Genomic DNA, 22,676 nt, shown 5'->3' with positions numbered 1-22,676 from the left:
GTATTTAGAACAGAAGGCTATAACTATATAAAGTCCAAACGAAATAATTGAATGAGGAACTGAAAGTAACCAGCGTTAGACTCACGCAGCCTAACTCCCTCATTCGAGTCCAAATGTTTCCATATTGGTGATACATTTAGATGCTAAACCATTATTTATTATTGGCTTTGGCTACTTAACTCACGTCCCAATACTGATGGGAAAAAATCATCCTCTTCACATGCGCAAAAATGTGCTTGAGAATTGCACTCCCGCGGCACTCGCGGAACCCAACGCATATAGAGTGCGGCGCGGGACTAGATTTGATGACTGAGTGCGGGCGGTAGCTACTCGTGTGTGTGTGGATTTCGGGAGAATAAAACTATTTGCATGACCACAGCAAAATAAAAAATTCTAAAAAGAAAACATCTAGAAACTAATCATACATATATATATATATATATATATATATATATATATATATATATATATATATATATATATATATATATATATATATATATATATATAAATTACAGTTGGAGGCAAAGTATAACACGTTTATGCCGCGTTGTGTAATGTAACCAATATATTGGTTAAAGGGGGGGTGAAACACTCAGTTTCGGTCAGTGTCATGTCAATCTTGAGTACCTATAGAGTAGCATTGCATCCTGCATATCTCCGAAAAGTCTTTATTTTTTTAATAATTATATAAGAAAGATGCGCTGTTCCGAGTCTTTCCGAAAAAAGCCGAGCGGGTGGGGGCGTGTCGTGTGAGCGGAGCTAAATAATGACGTGTGCTCGCTGCTGCTATGTTGAGTCGAGTGCGTCGTAAAGCTGTGTCAACAGCGGGAAAAAAACTTTACTCAAAATAAAAATATGGCTTTTAATCAGATACAGCCATACATCTATGATCCGGAATCAGACCCAGAGGCTGCAGTTGAACAGGAGCAGCAGCAAAAACGACTAGAGCAGGACGTCTGTATGTGGTACAAGTTATACACTAACTATATAATATGCTTAGCGGCTTGTGTTATTTACATATTTATACTTGAATTATATCGTCTTGTCTTTGAAGGTGTACATGTGGGAAGTGCAGTTGTGCACGTGTGTTTGTGTGTTTACGCGTGGTTTGTGTAGACAGTAAGCGGACTAAAAAAAACACAGACATTTGAAGCAGTCTCACTCACCCTTCTAACGTTGGGACTGCTTCATCATTCAGCATTAGGCGATTGGGAAAATCCGGCGTCGAGCTGGGCCTTGTTTATGAAACAGTCGGCACCGAAATGCAGCGAAAAGATATAAACATTCGCGCAACTCAGTTGCTGATCCGGAAAAGCAAATTACATCCACTGTTGCCTTAACGCGGGGTTTTTGGCGAATCTGTGCAGGACTGTCTTGGTCTGGCAACCAAAAACGCACTTTTTTGGTGACATTGTTATGTGCACATCACCTGTCCAGCATCCTACAAGCCAGCGCTTTGATGGGCGTAGCCTGTTACTTTCGCTCTCTCCCTCTCTCTCTCTCACGCGCTTCCGGTAGAATTGTCCGTAAGGCCCATACAAGGAAATTCCGCCCCCATTAACGTCAAAGGGGACGCATGATCTCAAAAAACTTGCCGAAACTTATGACTAACCGGAAGTAGTATTTTTGACAAAGAAATACTCCCATCAAACGTCCACCTTAACTTTTGAAACTTTGTCTATGTTTAGTATGGGATTCCAAGTCTTTAACAGTGTAAAAAGATCAGTATGCATGAAACAGCATTTCACCCCCCCTTTAAACAAAGCCGATACAACAAATGTTTATTTCTAGAACGCAATGGCCAAACAGATGCATTTAAGAGAAAAATCCCCTCACCGCTCAAAAGAGTTTTTGTGAAGTGCTGAATTCTGTATGCGGACAAATTTGATTATAACAAAGAAAGTTTAGACATTATATTAAAAAAAAAGATTCATTGTGCAGTCATTTTTATTGATAACAGAGCTTTGTGAGATCGCGTTGAACTGAGATAAGAGCTTTTTTGGAATTACGAGCGCACTTTGGAATTAAACCACGCAGAAAAAAAAGCTATTTATACTATGCGGACAGGAGCGGGACAAACATGCATGTTGCGAGCGGGTCTCTACTTGGAAACACCTCAGGAGCAGTGCTCACGCTGAATGGCACGAAGTGTTGGCTACTACTGGCTATTTGTTTCAGTTTCTTTCATTAATTTTGATAATTATTTAAGTGAAATAAATTTTGCGTATAGACATAACTTAAGAATTTATCCCGTTTTCTTCTCCGCTCAGAAGCGCTGCAGGTGCGTAATAATGATGAATCCTTATGTTCTGCTTGCTTCTGCTGCTTTTTGTGCATATAGGCTAAAATTAACCCCTGGAATTCTTTTTTTATTCTTTTTTTTTTGGGGGGGGGGGGTATTTTAATGGGTAACAGACACTTATCGATTCTTATTTAATTCTAATTAAAAATAATCTTGTCGGTTAATAAATGGATAATGATCGGTTAATAAATGGATAAATGGATAAAAATAGTTCCGTTAATGACAAAAGGAAACATTTCTAATTTTCGGTTTAAGTTTCGGTTCAACAAGGCTAATATTTATATTTTACTTTTTTCAGGTTTATTTCGATCAGCATACATGTTTTGAATATATATATATATATATATATATATATATATATATATATATATATATTTTTTTTTTTTTTTGTTAACTAGGCCTATAACACTTCATGCAAAAGATCCACATCAAATATTCACGAATTATTAATTGACAGGGAGCCTCAGTCACACTCAGGCTGTTTAATAAACAGCTATTGTTGCAAACACCATTTACATTACTTTTAAGAATAATGGCACACATTTCTTAAGTCAGAAGCTGATAAAGTGGAACACAAAACTTCTATACTCACAAACGATGGACCATTATCAAGTCGTTTATTTTGGATAAACGATCCAAACGATCATATTTATATCCGCCTTCGTCACAAATTTGCATTGTATTGTATTTCTCTATAGGATCTGGATGGAAATGTGCCGTGTTTAGCCAGTGTAGTGTATAAGAAATGCCTGTTCATTGTCAAAATAAAATAAAGTCAACAAAATGCATTAAAAGTTATGCTATTTTGAAATAGTCCGTGTACGGTCCCGTTCACATTCCAAGCTTTTTGCGCATGTTTGTTGTCGTCTTGCCGTCTAGTATTGGAACACGAAGAACAAAACTTGTAAATAATAAATAGTTTTTAAAATACAAATAGCCTACATCTTGAATATGGAAACTTTGGATTTGTGACAAATGAGAGAGGCTATAACTCGCTGTAGCAAAGTTCGTTAATAGGAGGAAGGAAGAGGACACGGGGGTCGGCTAGACGGTTGATGCTTTCTTTATTTATTCTCATTCACTGTCAAAACACACTCAGTGGTGTATAGTTTCTCTTTCTCAATGTCACAACGATCACTTCAGGGTCGGCACTTCCGGGTTCCGGTTACTCAGTCTCTGGGGTTTGCGCATCAACCGTCCGTCTCTCTCTCTCCCTGGTCTCTGGTTCCACCTAGGTTTTATACCCTCTCCGCGCTCATTACTGGAACAAGAGACAGGTGTTATTAATCTGCGTCCAACCCACTCACTTACCGCTCGTCCCGCGGCTCTCTCTCCCGCTGCAGACCTCGCAGAACCACGCCCCCCTTGCCACATACCCCCACCGCCCGACTCAGGCCGGGGAGCCGTCCGGCTAGATACCAACGGGTGATCCGCGCGTTGGTATCCTTCATGCGGTGGAGCCATTGGAGAGGAGCGTGGTCCGAACAGAGGGTGAACTCCCGCCCCAGGAGGTAGTAGCGGAGGGTGAGAACGGCCCACCTGATGGCCAGACACTCCTTCTCTATGGTGCTGTACTTAGCTTCCCTCTTGGAGAGCTTACGGCTAATGTACAGCACCGGCCGCTCTCCCCCCTCCACCTCCTGGGCCAGGACTGCGCCCAGCCCCCTGTCCGACGCGTCAGTCTGCAACAAGAAAGGGAGAGAAAAGTCAGGGGAGTGTAAAAGCGGCCCGCCACATAGAGCAGCCTTCACTCGGGTAAAAGCCTGTTGATACGGCTCCGTCCACTGGACCGTATCTGGTAGCCCCTTTCTAGTCAGGTCAGTCAAAGGGCTGGTGAGGTCAGAATAATTTGGTATGAACCGTCTATAATATCCCGCCAGCCCCAAGAACTGCCTAACCTCCTTTTTGGTCTTGGGTCTCGGACAGGTTGCAATTGCTGCGGTCTTATCAATTTGGGGACGCACCTGTCCATGACCCAAGTGGAAGCCCAGATACCTTACTTCCACCCGCCCAATCGCACACTTCTTCGGGTTGGCCGTAAGCCCCGCTCCCCTCAGCGACCTCAAGACCGCCCTGACATGCTGCATATGCCGCTGCCAATCGTGACTGTAAATCACGATATCATCCAGATAGGCAGCAGCATATGCGGCATGGGGACGCAAAATCCTGTCCATGAGGCGCTGAAAGGTAGCGGGCGCCCCGAACAACCCGAAAGGAAGCGTGACAAACTGGTGCAATCCAAACGGCGTGGTGAAAGCTGTCTTTTCTTTGGACAATGGAGACAAGGGGATCTGCCAATAGCCCTTTGTTAAGTCCAGCGTCGAATAAAATCGAGCCGTGCCCAACCGATCAAGCAACTCGTCAACCCGCGGCATTGGATATGCGTCGAATTTCGACACAGCGTTCACCTTGCGGTAGTCCACACAGAACCTGACCGAGCCGTCTGTCTTGGGGACCAAGACTATCGGGCTCGCCCAGTCACTGTTGGACTCCTCGATTACTCCCATGTCGAGCATTGCGCCTAATTCCTCCTGAACTACCTTTTTCTTGTGTTCAGGCAGACGATACGGCCGGCTGCGAACTACCACGCCCGGCTCGGTCTCGATATGGTGCTGAATCAAATCGGTACGTCCCGGTAGGGGCGAGAACACGTCCGCGAACTCCGCCTGTAATTTTGATAAATCAGTGAGTTGGAACGGTGAGAGGTGATCTCCCCCAGGGGCCAGCGCGACTGATTGTGTTTTAATACTCGCCTCTGGCCCGAGATCATCCTCTCCCCCGATCACCGTTGCCAACAACACTGATTCCACCTCATTCCATTTTTTTAGCAGGTTGAGGTGGTATATTTGACGTGCCCCGTTCCTATCGGATCGTATCACTTCATAATCGAGCTCTCCTACCTGTCGTGCGACCTCAAACGGCCCCTGCCACTTTGACATTAATTTTGAGCTCGACGTAGGGAGTAGAACGAGCACTTTCTCTCCTGGTGTGAATTTGCGTAGTTTTGTACCCCTGTTATATGACCGGCTCTGGCGGTCCTGGGCTTGCAACAAATTCTCCCTCGATAGCCGCCCCAAGGTGTGGAGTTTTGTTCGCAAGTCCAGCACATACTGAATTTCGTTCTTGGCCAAAGACAGCCCCTCCTCCCAAGTTTCTTCCGGGGCTGCCGTCCGTAGAGAAGCTCGAAGGGGGAAAACCCCGTGGAGGCTTGCGGGACCTCCCGCACAGCAAATAAGAGGGGTTCTAACCACCGATCCCAATTTTTGCCGTCTTCCTGTACGAATTTACGGATCATGGATTTAAGAGTGCGATTAAATCGTTCGACCAAGCCGTCTGTTTGTGGGTGATAGACGCTTGTTCGAATGGATTTAATGCCCAATAATCCGTACAATTCGCTTAACGTGCGTGACATAAACGCCGTGCCTTGATCAGTGAGGATTTCCTTCGGAATCCCCACTCGGGAGATTAAACGAAACAGTGCGTCCGCAACACTCTTCGCAGAGATGTTGCGGAGAGCCACTGCTTCCGGATATCGTGTTGCGTAGTCCACGATAACTAGCGCAAAACGATGTCCGCGTGCGGATCGCTCTAATGGCCCGATGAGGTCCATCGCAATTCTCTCGAAGGGGACCTGCATTAATGGAAGGGGGCGCAATGGCGCTTTTGGGGCGGCCAGTGGGTTCACCAACTGACATTCAGGACAAGACGCGCACCACCTGCGCACATTGTCATGAATGCCTGGCCAAAAAAATCGGGTCATTAAACGATTCAGCGTGGCCGCCTGTCCCAGGTGGCCCGCCATCGGGTTAGAGTGAGCCGCCTGGAAAAGCATTTCCCGGCGGCTCTTTGGTACTAACAACTGGGTTGTATCTACCTTTGTCTGAGTGTCTTGGGTCACTCGATACAACCGATCCTTTATTATGGCAAAATAAGGATAGGAGACGGGCAAGGCAGGTTGGAGAGACTGTCCGTCGATCGATCGGACCTGCTGGAAAGCGTTCTTAAGGGTTTCATCCTGGGACTGCTCCAGAGGAAAGTCATCGCGGTCCGAGAGAATTAGTCTCTCAATCCCGCTCGGTTCCTCTGGAGTTGTCTCCGAGGGTCCCGGTTCAGTCTCCCCAAGCTGTACTCGCACCGCCCCCTTCCTTGCCTTTTTCCCCCAAGCGGCATCCGCACACAACGATCCCAATAAAGCCGTAAAGGCGGGACAATTCGTCCCCAGAATTAGCGGATGCCGGAGGTGTGGACTAACCGCCACCTCTATACTATGCTTTTGCCCCCGAAATTGTATCGTTACACACCGCACCTTAACCATGCGGCTTGTATCCAATGCCCCAGGCTGCATCAGGCTTTGATGGATCGAGGTTTGGTTACATCCTGAATCCACCAAGGCCTGATATGTACCCCCCTTGATACTTACAGGAATTTGGTACTCTCCTGCTTGATCGGGGGTGGTCCGCTGGACGTCCGGGATCCGGATCATTGTCCCGATGTCCATCATCGGACATCGGTCCACAAAATGATCCGGATCACCGCACCGCCAGCAGGCCAGCCCAGGCCTACCCGCCGCCCCTGCGGCGGGGAGTGGGTTGGACAATGAGCGCGGGGAGGGCGTGGAACCAGAGCCATTATCACCCCCCATTCCCAGCAGCCCCGCCCCCCTGGGCGGAGCCCGCGAACTCCCGAGCGGTCCAGGGCCCATCCCCCCCGGCCTCTGGGGGGAATCCGAGGAGGGCCCGGAGGGCGGGACCTAGGGAGAGGGATAGGAGGAGAGGGAGACACAGAGGGGGGAGAGAGAGAGCGAGAGGTTAAAAGGGGTGCGCCGACCCCCGGGCACGCCACCAGGTGGTCCTCCGCCAGGTGGATGGCCGTCTCCAGCGACGTGGGCCGGTGGCACTGGACCCACTCAGCAGTTCTCCTTGGGAGCCGAGCGATGAACTGCTCCAGTACCACCAGATCGACGATGTGGTCCACGTCGCTTCCGCCGGCCAGGAGCCATCTGCGGCATGAGTCCCGGAGCTGTTGGGCCATCGCGAAGGGTCGGCCAGCCTCCCCCCACTCCAGGGAGCGGAACCTCTGTCGGTGTTGCTCCGGGGAGTGGCCGACCCGCTGGAGGATGGCCTTCTTCAGGTCATCGTACTCCAGGAGGTTCGCCACCGGTAGCTGTTGTGCAGCCGCCTGGGCCTCTCCTGTCAGTAGTGGTATCAGGCGCACCGGCCACTGTGCCCGGGGCCACCCGCAGGCCTCCGCGGCCTTTTGAAAGAGGTCAATAAAGGCCTCCGGGTCATCCTGTGGCCCCATTTTGTGCAGGGGCACGTGGACCGGTGCGCTGGCGAGCCCGGCGGCTTCGGTGCGAACCTCCCGGTCGATCCAGCTCCGGAACTTCTCGCGGTCCTCTTGCTGGCCTCGGACAATGGCCTCGAAGCGGCGCTCCTGGTCTGCCCGAAGGTCCAGCATGGCTTGATGTTGGTCCTGATGGAGGACCGCGAGGGATGTTATAATGTCCGCAAATGGCGTGGCGGAGGGCGTCTGCATGGCGGCGGCGCTGTCCTACTTCCTCCCGGGTTTCGGCACCAGTGTAGCAAAGTTCGTTAATAGGAGGAAGGAAGAGGACACGGGGGTCGGCTGGACGGTTGATGCTTTCTTTATTTATTCTCATTCACTGTCAAAACACACTCAGTGGTGTATAGTTTCTCTTTCTCAATGTCACAACGATCACTTCCGGGTCGGCACTTCCGGGTTCCGGTTACTCAGTCTCTGGGGTTTGCGCATCAACCGTCCGTCTCTCCCTGGTCTCTGGTTCCACCTAGGTTTTATACCCTCTCCGCGCTCATTACTGGAACAAGAGACAGGTGTTATTAATCTGCGTCCAACCCACTCACTTACCGCTCGTCCCGCGGCTCTCTCTCCCGCTGCAGACCTCGCTGAACCACGCCCCCCTTGCCACACTCGCGTTTCTGTTTCATTTCTGCTTTAAACAAATTCGTTTTGGCTTAACACACACACATATAGCTAGGCTATATATATTTCATTCTTGTTCTGTTCTGAATATCATTCATTTTAAAGGATTATTTCTAGAGTGAGGGTCAACTAAAATAGCCTATATCTTATTTAGCAAATGGGCTAAACTCTTTCAAACCAGACCTGTAAAGAGCGGGGCACGAACCGGCGATCATTTCGGTAGGCCATGGAGTCAGACACTATATCGACTGCTGCACCGCTTGTAAACACTATCTGGGACGATTTCTCTTTTTGGAAACAAAACATCCAGTTATTTAGGCTATTCTAACGTGAAAAGTGTGTACAAGTTGAATAGGCCTAGGGGGTAGGATAATTGCTGAATATGAAATCTCAGCAAAAGTTAGGCTACATTAAAGTAGCCTATATGTTAACGAGTTGTGATCTTTTAATATGTTTAATGTTAGTAGGCTAAATATGAAAATATCCAAAGAGTTATAGGCTATTGTAGAAGAAAATACCCTATCAAAGGCACTCCTTTGGCTAAAATGATCCGTGCTGAACTTGTCTGGTCTGACTTATCATGGATTGGCTGAGAACAGTTTAAAATGACTGGCTGTGAAAATCGCTGGGTGTGGCTCATTATACTACAAGCAAAACGCCGTAAGTAACGCGCGCTCTATGCATTTTTTTCCCCGCCGTCATATGGCAAGCTGATCGGCGTAAAAAGCGGCGCTTTTCAGACACACTAAAACGCCGCGTCCTTGATGTATTTCGCGCGTTTTTTACGGCGTTTGTAATCATAGATATCCATAATAAAGGCTAGATGTCTTACGGCGGAGTCACCATCGTCATCACCGGCGGCCATCTTGTCACAGGCAAGCTTTCTGTCGGGCTCTGTGGAACCTGATTTAAGGTGAGTGATCTGTACGAACATAAATACTCTTATCTCGCTAAAACCTTGACGGATTTACAAATGGTTTGGTTTCTTACAAACGTTATTAACATGGCTAATCTGGATGCTTTAACACGTTGAAATTGCAGCTTTTCGTTTAGATAAACGACTTAATCGTGCAGCTTGTGTATCACGGCTATAACTTACGTGCACTTTATCAAGGCTGAGACCACAATCAAGCTGTTCATTTATATAGGTTTTATATAGGTGTGTGTGTGTGTGTGTATATATATATATATATGTGTGTATGTGTGTGTATATATATATATATATATATATATATATATATATATATATATATATATATATATATATATATATATATAATATAAATTAATTTCTCATGTTGCCATTCGGTACACAGTTTTAGTAGCCTATATATTGATTTAACATAAATACCTTTTTTATTGCACCTGTCTGTTCTGTTCAATGTTACTTTCATATTAAAGTCCATGGTTATAATTATTCATAAATATGTATCATAACTACATCTCTGAAGTTTATAACAAACGAAACAGTTTGGAAATCGGTTGAAAATTGAGCAAGTTATGGCTATTTAAAAGTACATGCACCATTAAAACACACTGTTACGAGTGAGCGAGCTGCCTGTGACAAGATGGCTGCAAGTTGCGGACGGCGACTCCATTGGCCAACAGCGCGCACGAGACATCTAGCCTTTATTATGGATATCTATGTTTGTAATCACAACGGCGTATTTTGCGGCGCAAATACTGTTTTAAACTGTAAACGCGATTCATCTATAGCGTAATTCTGACCCATTCGGCTTGCCATAAATCTCACGCCAAATTGGCAAACCTGCTTTTTATATTAATCAGAGCTAGGCCTATAGATTTTATCATGATTATTATTAAGTTTCAATGCGAAATTCAAACAATAAATAGCGTTTTGGCGCTAATTAAAGTCAGAGGCGTTGAAAAGCGTAGTGGAGTCTCATCTACCGGCGGCGCGCGCAGTCACTACATGAAGCGCTCAATAATTAGCGCGGTGAATGCATTTGAATGGCTTAACACACAACAAAGTACACAACAGTTTCACTCTACAGGTGTTTGCAGCACGTTTTGTTAAACAGTACAGCTTAGTGTGCATTGATTATTAAGTCAGCCATATTCATTGGATGGTTTTATTATGGAGAGTGATAGAGATGCAACATTGTTGACATTAATTTTATTCTTGTATTTAGCCCTCAGGTATTCCTTACTAATTGGTCAAACTAATACTCATTGATGGTCAAATGCGACCATACACCGTAACTATTTTTCAATCAAATAAGTGTTCTATATTTTAGCTCAATAATGTTTATTGAATATTTTGAAGAGATCTTTGGTAGGCTACTAAATACTAGCCTACTTGTGCAATAATTATAGTCAATGAATGACCACTTAAAATATATTTCTTCTAATATTTTTATTATTTATATTTCAATTTGTGTAGTAATTAAGGTTAAAATAGAGAATTCTAATTCAAAGAGGTAAATTAGAGTCATTTTGTTGCTTAAAAAATAATAATGTTAATTTGTAATGCCATTACCCAGTAGGTGCCTTATGGCTCTTTAATAAATAGCTCATATATCTAATCTAGTTGCTCAAAAACAGTCTTGCAATTGAATAAATATTTAGATATGATCAAAAACTAGATTTCTTCAAATGTGAAATTAATATAATTTTATATTTTTAGTGAATAATGATACTTATATAAGCACGCACAAGTGAATATTAATGAATGCGAGCACATATAATTTGACCGTTTCAAATAGTAACGTTTACAATAGTGCTAAAACAAACTAATTTTCCTTATTATGTATATACTACATATGAATTGATACTAAATTAAGTTTGAAATAGGACCCCCCCCCCCCCCCCAAAAAAAAATTCTCACTCCAACTTGAACATAAAAGTTGGCAACCCTGTGTTACTGTCTGACTGCATTACTATTACAATTATTTTTACTTTAATTTCAAAGTGGCTTGAATTTGCCATGAGCATTTGTTTTGCTGTTTTTAACAAATAATGGTTCTGTGCCTCTTAAATGGAAGAACTGATCTAACTTAGCCCGCGCCTTTACATAAAAGTGTTTACATTTGAAAATATGAATGTAACATCATATATATATATATATATATATATATATATATATATATATATATATATATATATATATATATATATATATATATATATACAGATTGTTGTCAACATACCTTATTTACCTTCTTGATGAAGTCCGAAGAGGAAGCTAGGCCTGGCCGCAAGCGGGAGTTTTTATTTTATTTTTTTATTTTTTTAAATAATTTATGGGCATTGATGGCTATTTCCCCAGAATTTCCACAGCTGGAAAAACGTGCAATTTTCAAATTTGAGTGTATTAATTATGTGTAGTAATAATTCAGTTTTCTCCCCACCTCATTAAACTAACTTTATCAATTTAATTATGATCACGTTACGTGATGACTTACATCCGGGTATTTATTTGTTTTTCTTTCTGTCGTGTAATTCTCACGTTTAGAGGGGGTATGCATGCACTATTAATGTATTCTATCCAATTTTTCAACTTGAATGAATAGTATAACATTACAAATGTAGTGAACACATACTTACTAATGTCTCCTTATCTGTAAGCACGTAGGTGCTTCACTGGCACTGAAGTTGTTTCCCATAGTTGCCAAGCAATGGAACTAGTTTGAGTAATTAAAAGGTTATGGTTTAACGTCGATTATTGTTGACGATGTGTCAAGCAGCTGTGAAAGCAAGAAAATAAACTACATTTTAATATTACTTAATATTTTTTTTTTGTGTCTTAAACATAATAAAGGCTCTATATTGTCCCGCTTGACTCGTTTCTTAACGTGTACTTGTATTGACTGATCATCAATACAGCACTATTCCATGTGCTGTATGGCAAGCCGAGTTAGCATTAAATACACCTTCGCACACTAGTCATAAATCAGTTTTGACTAGTCATAATTCCAGTTCCAGATATCTCCTCTGCAATTTTGACTAGTCGTTATTGCAATTAAGATATGTACGTGACTAGTCATAATATGGATTGAAGATATCTACAATGTTATTTTGACTAGTCATATTACCCAGATAGCACACATACGTCTGGCCGACGTCGGCCCCAGAGCGGACGTCGGCCTCCAAATCATAACATCGAATAAGTATCGGCCAGGCATACGCGAATATCGCTTTATTTCCAGCTCATCGTCTTGGGTCGGCCCAATATACTGGAGGCCGATGCTGTGTTTATCTGTTGTTTGCTCATGATGCCCATTCATCTCTTTGCCACCAACCCGAGAGAAGACGAAGCGACGCGACGCCATCTGTGGGTTTTAGGTAAATTTTCACTTGAGGAAATCAGAAAAAAAAACAGGCAGTTTGTAATCGCAGTTTTCACTCCAAGAATTCCTCACAGTTTTTAGTCAGAAATGGTGGATACTCTTGTGCCAAAGTTTTTTGAGTTGCCAAACTGTCTGAACATTTGTCATCATCTGATAAATAAACTGACTGTTCATTAAATTGGTAATGTACGTGTTTATTTACGTAATGCTGCTGCGTGACTTTGACGGGCGTGCGCGTTGAACATTCAAACACTGGAAGTTACCATGGAAACGGGCCGGGGTTTGCAGCAAGCCAGCAACAGCACAGTAACGGACACACTCCTGTTATTTTCGCTGCTTTCAGGTAAGTTTAGTCCATAAACATTACACAAATAATATAAAACTGTTCCGTACAAAATACATTCGTATTTTTTCTACAAAAGGTAACACTTTAGTAAGGTGAACAATTCTTAGCTTGCACATTTGCTGTTTATTAGTATTATTAAGCACATATTAATGCATGACCTTATACTACAACATCCCTAAATTCTTCCTGATATCTAACTAAACGTAAACGCTACAACAACTACCTTACTATCTATTAAGCAGTAAATTATTATATGAGGCAAAAGTTAAGTGCATGTTTCCCATACCAAAGTGTTACCATACAAAATATTTTACCTACATCACCATGCATGTTATTTTCTTTTGCAAAATTATTTTTTATTACAGTTTGCAAGGTTCTGACAACCACACGTAAGTAACACTGAGCAATGTAAAATGAAGTAAGCCTAAAACAAATTATGTTAAGAAATTATTGTATGCATACTCTGCATATTCTACTTTCTCTTATCTGCGTTTCACCTCTGCTCTAGCTTGTTTCCTTCTAATAAGCCTGACATTATATAGGCTCTGTGATAAATTGTTTATGTTCCTAGATTCTTCCATGCTGATGGCCTGCACTCCTGTTGAAGAAAATCTCAGGCTAAAAACTAGATGACTGGTAAGCAAAACCTCAAAAAATTATACTACTGTTTAAAAGTTGGGGGTCTGTACATTTTAAAAACATTAACTCCATGTTGTTACAGTAAGACCGTCTGAAAAGCCTTTAGGGTAAAATAATCAGCAAAATTAGACAAGGTGACAAATGTAATGTGTTATAGTTTGTATTTATGATCAACTATTATGATAACAGGATGTTATGGTCATTAATATTAATTAGGGCCAGGACTTTAACGCGTTAATTAAGATTAATTAACTACGTGACTTTAACGCGTTAATTAATTACGCAAAAAAATTTTTTTTACCACACTTATTTTTGCACCGCGGAACGTTTTTCAATGAATGAGTTTCGACGGACCGATTATACTGGAACACCAAGTAGCGCTCGCTCCGGAGTCACGACAACAACAAACCATGGGTGCTTCTCAATCAGCTCCCTAGTTCAGTAGTCAGGGCACTGATCAGGGAGTCAGCCCATTGACTTATGTCCTGATCAGTGCCCTGACTAGTGAACTAGGGAGCTGATTGAGATGCAGGGCATGAGTGAACATGAACGAAGAAGCTGATGAGACTGCTTTGCTTGGCCCCGTGGATGGGACATTTTGTTTTAAAAAACAAAAGAATGGAAGCGTCGTCAAGAGCCTGGTAGTGTGCAAGCGATACAACAAGGAATTAGCGTATCACCGCAGCACATCGAGCCTCAAATATCACAAATACGCTTTTGCTACACTTAATGGCAAACATTGCACTGGTCTGCTGGACTGAAATAAATAAACAATATTTTGTTGATTAAGCTTATGTATTCAGTTATTATTCAATGGTATACTAAAAATCCATGTGAAAAATTACTTCTCATTGTTCTCAGGTCAAATATTTATATGCAATTAAAATGCGATTAATTTCGATTAATTAATTACAAAGCCTCGAATTAATTAGATAAATTTTTTTAATCGAGTCCCGGCCCTAATATTAATATATTTTCTCTAGGTCTCTAGGTTTTGAGTTACATTTCTGAGACACCATACTACAGTGCCCCACTATTTGTATGTATATTTTACTGATAAATTATTAAATACTTTTACTAAATACTTAAATACTTTAAATGCTGACTGTGGTTCAGGCGGTCAACAACTTTAGGCATTTAAGTTATTTTTCAGCGTACTCACTGCTCATACTATTAGCCTCTAAAATGTTTGAATTATATAACAATACAGTGTCAGAGGGTAAAGATATATCATTAGAGTTCTTACAGTTATTGCTGTGCTCTTATTACCAGATCAGATATAAAGCCCAGCGTTTGGTGCTGAGATTCTTCAGGACAAGGCCTTGATGACATCTACAATTAGTATGAAGATGGTGAGATCCCCAATAGCTGCCAGTATCCCAGATCAAAAGACTGAAAACAACAGGCTTCAATCTGTATTAAAGGTATAGTTCACTCAAAAAATTAGACTGTGCTGTTTATCTGCTGGGCTTCCGAGATGTAGGTGTGTTTATTTCTTCAGTAGAACACAAATGAAGATTTTTAACTCAGCTCTTGCTCATATAATGCATGTCAATGGGGTGTATTTCTATGAGAGTAAAAAACACAAAGACTTAGGAATCCATATTAAACACAGCGGCTCGTGGCGACACATTGATGTCTTAAGACACAAAACGATCACTTTCTGTGAAAAGCACAACAGTATTTGTGTTATTTTTTTACCTCATATCAGACGAATCTCATCTAGTATTCCCAACGCCATTAGTTCCATCTAAGAAGGTCAAAACCCGGTGCGATCATAGATATATGCCTTATTAGTGCCTCGATGGATCGGTCGAATGAGGCATCTACGTTCGTGCCGGGATTTTGACCTACTCATCCTAAATGAGATTCGTCTTATATGAGGTAAAAAAATAACAAATACAGTTGTGTTTATCACAGAAACCGATCGTTTCGATGTGTCGCCACGAGCCACAGGGTTTAATATGGATTAATATTGCTCGTATAATGCATGTCAATACACCCCATTGACATGCATTATGCGAGCAACGGTTGAGTTAAAAATCTTCATTTGAGTTAAAAATCTTCATCTGAGTTCTACTGAAAAAACAAACACACCGACATCTCAGATGCCCTGCGGGTCAGTAGATAAACATCACATTTGCATTTTTGGGTGAACTATCCCTTTAATTTATTTTGATAGGTTTAATGTTACATTGTTAGTCTGGAAAATACACTCAAAAACAAAGCTATTGAACGAACTTAAATTAAGGAAAACTTTTCCACAAAATTGAATTACATTTTTCAAAATCTAATGGAATTATCTGTTATAATCTTGTTATATGAATTTAATGGGTTAGTTCACCCAAAAATGAAAAATCTCACTACAGTGGTTCTACACTAATTTTATGAAGCGATGAGAATAGTTTTTGTCTATAGGCGTCTCTTCTATTTGAAGCATGCACGCGTTTTCCGCGCGGCTCACGCGCAGTCCGAGCCGCGCGGAAAACGCGTGCATGCTTCAAATAGAAGACGCAGGCAGTATGCAAGCGCTAACCGGTTAACATGGGAGCCGAAATAAAAACAGACACGCCACGCAGCCGAGACGCTCACGACATGCTTGCAGTGTGTCCCCGGCCTAAGACACCAGCATTGCATCCGTGGCTAAACACCCCCTAACTTTAGTGCATCGTGATTGGATATTTTGCTCATATCAGCATAGACTCATTGGCACACAAAACAGAGCCAATTCAGAGAGAAATAAAATGCACAGAAATGAATGCAATACACAAGCGCCTACTGATCCAAGGGTGTCGTACCGAATGGTTCAATATTATATTGAGAATTGTGACATCCCTAATAGGGATAGATTTCCAGTTTAGTTATGTAATTATTTATATTTTACATTAATCATTCATTTTGTATAAAAATTAAATAGAGAAGAAAATGTGACAATGTCACTGCTTGTCACAAATTGCTAAAATTAATGGAATATTCAGAGTGCAAGACAAAACCGTGCCTTTTGTGCAATATTATGCTGCAAATATTGTATATTGAGCTAAAGTTAAATTGAACCTTGTATGATAATTTGTGTAACCAGATTCAATACTTTGTAATGAGTATGAACTGTACTATTTTTGTAACAGGTTCTCTGGGAATCCCCAGTTGAAGGCATGAAGACATCAAATGTTGGCCTGGACAGATGTACCAACAGTCCACCACACTGACCTCTGCTTTTGCATGGATGGCTGATCAATACCCTGTTCTGTGAGGGTATTATTATAGAAAAACTGAACACCTGTGACAGTGGGATTTGTAGTTGTAAAGAATAGTCACACATCAGTGCACTTAGGGTCCTTTCACATCTCTTGTTCAGTTAATTTGGTCCGAACCAAGGCCAAACAATTAAATAATACATTGTTGCATTTTACAGCTTTTTTGGTTCCTTTTCACACCACACTGATTGCTTTGGTCCGAACCAGTTGAAACACGTGACAACATCCACATCACTCATTGGCCATGGTGTATTACCTAAACTGCTTTTGGATTGGTCAGAATTTACTTTGTGGGAAAATTTCAACAGAAGAGGAAAAGCCAGCAAACTATAACACTATAGAAAGACGACTGCGGGCAGGTTTTGTCCCTGGCCATAATCTACTACATATTGTGTATTAACCACAGTATGCAAACAATACCTTTCTATAATGAAGCGCGGATGCGACTTGAAAACAACGTACTGCAGACGGCGAGCGCACATCACTCGTCACTTCAATCAGAGGCGTGCATTAATTATTCTTAACTCTGACACGCTCATTCCGAAAATATTTCCAACGATCTATCAGGTAATAATGTCATGCACATAATGTCAGCGCAGCTAACTATGTCAGCTGGTTTAGTCAAAATATTATCAGTACTTTTGCAGTTGGTTCTGTTCGAGGCCGGATTACGTTCTCACCACCTCCAGAGTTCGTTTGAAAGCGCACCGAGACCAGCTCTTCAAGGTGGTCTCGGTACGCTTGTTTAGTCCGCTTTTGGTGCGCACCAGAGTGCGATTGCTGCTTTCACCAAACGAACCGCACCAAAGAGGGAAACGAACTCTAGTACGATTCAACTGAACTAAATGAGGCAGGTGTGAAAGCACCCTTAAAGTCAGAGAAAAAGTTTTTTTTAGAAGTTGCAAACTTTTCTTTCTCTTACAAAGAACACAACAGTTAAACCTTTTCAAATTATTTTCTGGTGGTGCACAAGTCCTATTCTACAAATTAACAAATGATAAAAACATGACAAAACATGATATGACTTCATGCTCTGCAGTCTTTATATAAACATGAATTCAAAATTTAAAAACAGTATATTCAAAATATAAAAAAAAATATCTACTTGACTTTAATACAAAGGTTTCTCGTCAATGTAATGTAAAGTGTAGTGGGACTGTACCTTTATTCTGCGTTTGGTGCACACATGTATCAAAAGTGTGAAGCCATGGACAAATTGTACCTTTTAGATGATGTGAGATCGTGAGTATGATTTTTTTCCCCCTTGATGGAAAAAATGAGCCCACGATTTTATTAATTTGTGATTTGTAGAGTAGGATTAGTACAAATGTAACTGTTGTGTTTGTGAGAGAAAAGAAAACTACAAGTTTACAAATCCTAATACATTTTCTCAGTGACTTAACTGAAATTTTCTCCACTGTCAGCCATGCTTAGTTTTGCTAAAATAATACTCGATATTATACAGCACATGCATAGTTTGAGTCGATGTTCTGGTTATATTTTTTCCAGTCTCAATTTACCAATGCCAAACCTATTTCATTAACAACTATTAATTGTGTTTGTAGTCAATATACAATTGATATTTAATTCAAGAGATTGGCTGGACTTTGCGGACTCGATCAGTATTTCTCGTCCAATGGTCAAACTTTAATTTTCCAGTTTCTCTAGTATTGCATCCTTCTCATTGGTATTTAATGACTTTTCAGTGTGGTTTAAACCTCTTTTTTGGCTCATAATATGCATTTTATTTTTTAAAGTAATTAAAAATATTTTCTCTATGCTATTGAAAATGTGGGTTACATCTTTGTCACCTTTTTCACCAAGGAGTTTACACTTGCTGATAGTAGGCTGCAATAGTTGCTAAAGAACCAATTCATCTGCAATATTCTTCTGCCCTACATTTTCAAGGGTAAGCTTTCTTTATAAACCATCTACTCACCCATATGCATTTATTTTGTGTAACACAAAAAGAGTCACATAGTCTCAGTCACCATTAGAAAAGAACCTGTCATTTGAGTCTCATTATGTTCTGACTGACATATCATTTTGTGCTTCAATAAAAATAATGATCAGTTGTTCTTGAGTAAATATTGCTTTTAATTTATGTACCTGACTGTATAGCGTACCTCTTTGTGTATTTGAATGTAAATGCCTTTTCTATTATATATATTTTTCTATTAAAAGCCTTTTCTATTATATTGTCATATACATTCAAGATATCTATAATGCTATTTTGCCTAGTCACATTCTTCCATTGACTTCCATTGGAAAATATTTCCAGATATCTTCAAATGAGTTTTGACTAGTAGAAATTGTAATTAAAGATATCTATAATTGATTGGCATAATTCTAATTAGAGATAGCTATCTCAAATTACAATTGCACTAGTCATAATTAACTTAGAGATATCGCTAACTGAATTATTACTAGTAAAAATTATAATTAGAGATATCTGAACTGGTTTTTGACTAGTCATAATCACATTTAAGATATCTTTAATTCATCAATTTTAAAGATATCTAAAATACATTTGTAGATATCCGCAAATAATTTATTACTAGTCAAATTATAATTGAAGATATCTTGAATTGGATTTTTGTCTAGGCAAAACTTAATACGAGATCTTGAATTGGAATTCTTCCTAGTCAAAACTCATTTAAAAATATCTGCAATTTAATTATAGATATCTCTGTCTGATTTTTGACTAGAAATATCTTTCTTTGGAGGAAGAATATAAATGTAGTTCCCTTTCGAGAGAGGTTCCTCGTATTACGTATGGGAAAAACTCCTTTTCTCGAGAATGTGAAGCAAAACTTTTAATAAAGGTATCTATGTAAAGCGCAGTGAGCTGCACGGCCATAGCCCAGCGCGAGGAGCGCTCTGATTGGCCGGGCTGCGGCAACTGCAGGAACCTATGGTGAGGCGGCTGAGAGGAACGAACCAATGGGGGGCGTTCCAGAAGCCCGCCGAAAAAGGTGCTTATATTTGCATACAGGAGGCTATATAAGACCCTAATTCGCCATAGGTGTCAGATTTTATCTCCTTCAGCGATACCTTCGCTGGTCTCCGGAAGAAGCACCGCCGTTGAAAAGGCACCAGCGGAACCTGCAGCTGAGGACGACGGACTCCCTCTCCGCCTTCTCTGCCGTTCCAGCTACGCCATCCGGCGTTATATATCCTTTAAACTGTGTCTATGTTGAGTGTTATGTGTGTTTGTGTGTGTGTTGCCGCTGCAACGCCACTTCTAGAGCTTACAGGCTTGTTCTACTCGAGGACTCTCTCGTTCCGCCGCGTCGTTAAGCGCCGCGGAAAGACGGAGCTCTTCTCACTCTCCCTCTGCTCTCGTCCCGTCGCGCTGAATAGCGCCGCGGAAAGAGAGAATGTTAGAGGACATGAGCACACTCAAGCCGAAGCTCTCTTCACTCTGCCGCCGCCGCGGCTCTTCTTCCGCCGCTGCCACAGAGTTGTTCCCACTCTTCTCTCATTCCGTCGCGCTACAGCCGCGGACAGAGAATACTAGAGTGAATAGGCGAACTCGAGCCGAAGCTCTCGTCACTATACCGTCGCGCTGAGGAGGCGCCGCGGACAGACGGAGTTTTTCCTCAGTCTTCCTCTTCTCTGGTTCAGTCGCTCTATCGCCGCGGACAGAGAATACTAGAGTGAATAAACAAACTCGAGCCGAAGCTCTCGCCGTGCTAGAAGCGCCGCGGACAGAGTTTTACCTCACGCTTCCAATTCTCTCGTCCTGTCGCTCTATCGCCGCGGACAGAGAATACTAGAGTGAATAAACAAACTCGAGCCGAAGCTCTCGCCGTGCTAGAAGCGCCGCGGACAGAGTTTTACCTCACGCTTCCAATTCTCTCGTCCTGTCGCTCTATCGCCGCGGACAGAGAATACTAGAGTGAATAAACAAACTCGAGCCGAAGCTCTCGCCGTGCTAGAAGCGCCGCGGACAGAGTTTTACCTCACGCTTCCAATTCTCTCGTCCTGTCGCTCTATCGCCGCGGACAGAGAATAATAGAGTGAATAAACAAACTCGAGCCGAAGCTCTCGCCGTGCTAGAAGCGCCGCGGACAGAGTTTTACCTCACGCTTCCAATTCTCTCGTCCTGTCGCTCTATCGCCGCGGACAGAGAATAATAGAGTGAATAAACAAACTCGAGCCGAAGCTCTCGCCGTGCTAGAAGCGCCGCGGACAGAGTTTTACCTCACGCTTCCAATTCTCTCGTCCTGTCGCTCTATCGCTGCGGACAGAGAATAATAGAGTGAATAAACAAACTCGAGCCGAAGCTCTCGCCGTGCTAGAAGCGCCGCGGACAGAGTTTTACCTCACGCTTCCAATTCTCTCGTCCTGTCGCTCTTTCGCCGCGGACAGAGAATACTAGAGTGAATAAACAAACTCGAGCCGAAGCTCTCGCCGTGCTAGAAGCGCCGCGGACAGAGTTTTACCTCACGCTTCCAATTCTCTCGTCCTGTCGCTCTATCGCCGCGGACAGAGAATACTAGAGTGAATAAACAAACTCGAGCCGAAGCTCTCGCCGTGCTAGAAGCGCCGCGGACAGAGTTTTACCTCACGCTTCCAATTCTCTCGTCCTGTCGCTCTATCGCCGCGGACAGAGAATAATAGAGTGAATAAACAAACTCGAGCCGAAGCTCTCGCCGTGCTAGAAGCGCCGCGGACAGAGTTTTACCTCACGCTTCCAATTCTCTCGTCCTGTCGCTCTATCGCCGCGGACAGAGAATAATAGAGTGAATAAACAAACTCGAGCCGAAGCTCTCGCCGTGCTAGAAGCGCCGCGGACAGAGTTTTACCTCACGCTTCCAATTCTCTCGTCCTGTCGCTCTATCGCTGCGGACAGAGAATAATAGAGTGAATAAACAAACTCGAGCCGAAGCTCTCGCCGTGCTAGAAGCGCCGCGGACAGAGTTTTACCTCACGCTTCCAATTCTCTCGTCCTGTCGCTCTATCGCCGCGGACAGAGAATACTAGAGTGACTAAACAAACTCGAGCTGAAGCTCTCGCCGTGCTAGAAGCGCCGCGGACAGAGTTTTACCTCACGCTTCCAATTCTCTCGTCCTGTCGCTCTATCGCTGCGGACAGAGAATACTAGAGTGACTAAACAAACTCGAGCTGAAGCTCTCGCCGTGCTAGAAGCGCCGCGGACAGAGTTTTACCTCACGCTTCCAATTCTCTCGTCCTGTCGCTCTATCGCCGCGGACAGAGAATAATAGAGTGAATAAACAAACTCGAGCCGAAGCTCTCGCCGTGCTAGAAGCGCCGCGGACAGAGTTTTACCTCACGCTTCCAATTCTCTCGTCCTGTCGCTCTATCGCCGCGGACAGAGAATACTAGAGTGAATAAACTAACTCGAGCCGAAGCTCTCGCCGTGCTCATTCTACCGCCGCCGTGCTGAAGCGCTGCGGACAGAGAATACTAGAGTAAGTTAGACGAGCGAGCTCGGGCTGTTGGGTATGTCAAGAACAATGTCGCTGCAGCGCGCGCTTACTGCCAAGGAAGTTGTAATGGCTGCCTTGTCATGATAGCGCGCGCCCCTTCCACAGCGCGTTGCTGACTAGAGCGCGGCTTACGTCATAGCACGCGCTCACTGTCAGAGCATAAGGGCGTCGGAAAATGGCTGCCAAGCTAAGCCCTTTTTTCACTCTATCACTTCCAGTCCCCTTTATTCAGGCGGCTGGAAAGGTTTTTACACTGTAGACAAAGTGTCCACTACACAGTGTGCACCCCTACATAAGCACTGTTAATTCAGCCTCACAAAATCACAAATAAATCCCGCCGCGGCCGGATTACACCATATAAAGTCAACTAGCCTTATTGCAGTCAACTAGCCTGTGGTCAAACAC

General features: G+C 42.8%; 1 protein-coding gene and 1 long non-coding RNA gene across 3 annotated transcripts; one reads left to right on the top strand and one right to left on the bottom strand.

Moving 5' to 3' along the window:
* Window positions 1-2,746: 2,746 nt before the first annotated feature.
* On the bottom strand, window positions 2,747-9,349 carry LOC137070645 (uncharacterized). The gene is made up of 2 exons (XM_067437955.1): window positions 6,726-9,349; window positions 2,747-3,566 (listed from the first exon to the last, which is right to left on the bottom strand). Exon 1 carries the CDS (start codon window positions 7,838-7,840, stop codon window positions 6,803-6,805), a length of 1,038 nt encoding a protein of 345 aa, XP_067294056.1. The 5' UTR covers window positions 7,841-9,349; the 3' UTR covers window positions 2,747-3,566; window positions 6,726-6,802.
* Window positions 9,350-11,597: 2,248 nt separating this feature from the next.
* LOC137070646 (uncharacterized) lies at window positions 11,598-18,992 on the top strand. Of its 2 annotated transcripts, none has more exons than XR_010904301.1 (3): window positions 11,598-13,558; window positions 14,834-14,913; window positions 16,687-18,992. It is a non-coding gene; the product is annotated as an uncharacterized lncRNA (long non-coding RNA). The 2 variants fall into 2 exon arrangements; XR_010904300.1 differs by having other exon boundaries at window positions 14,834-14,985.
* Window positions 18,993-22,676: the final 3,684 nt, after the last annotated feature.

The sequence above is a fragment of the Pseudorasbora parva genome, chromosome 3 (assembly GCF_024679245.1).
Source record: "Pseudorasbora parva isolate DD20220531a chromosome 3, ASM2467924v1, whole genome shotgun sequence".
NCBI classification, from domain to species: domain Eukaryota; kingdom Metazoa; phylum Chordata; class Actinopteri; order Cypriniformes; family Gobionidae; genus Pseudorasbora; species Pseudorasbora parva.
Note: the sequence above shows the minus strand (reverse complement) of the source record. Positions and strands in the feature narration are given on the sequence as shown.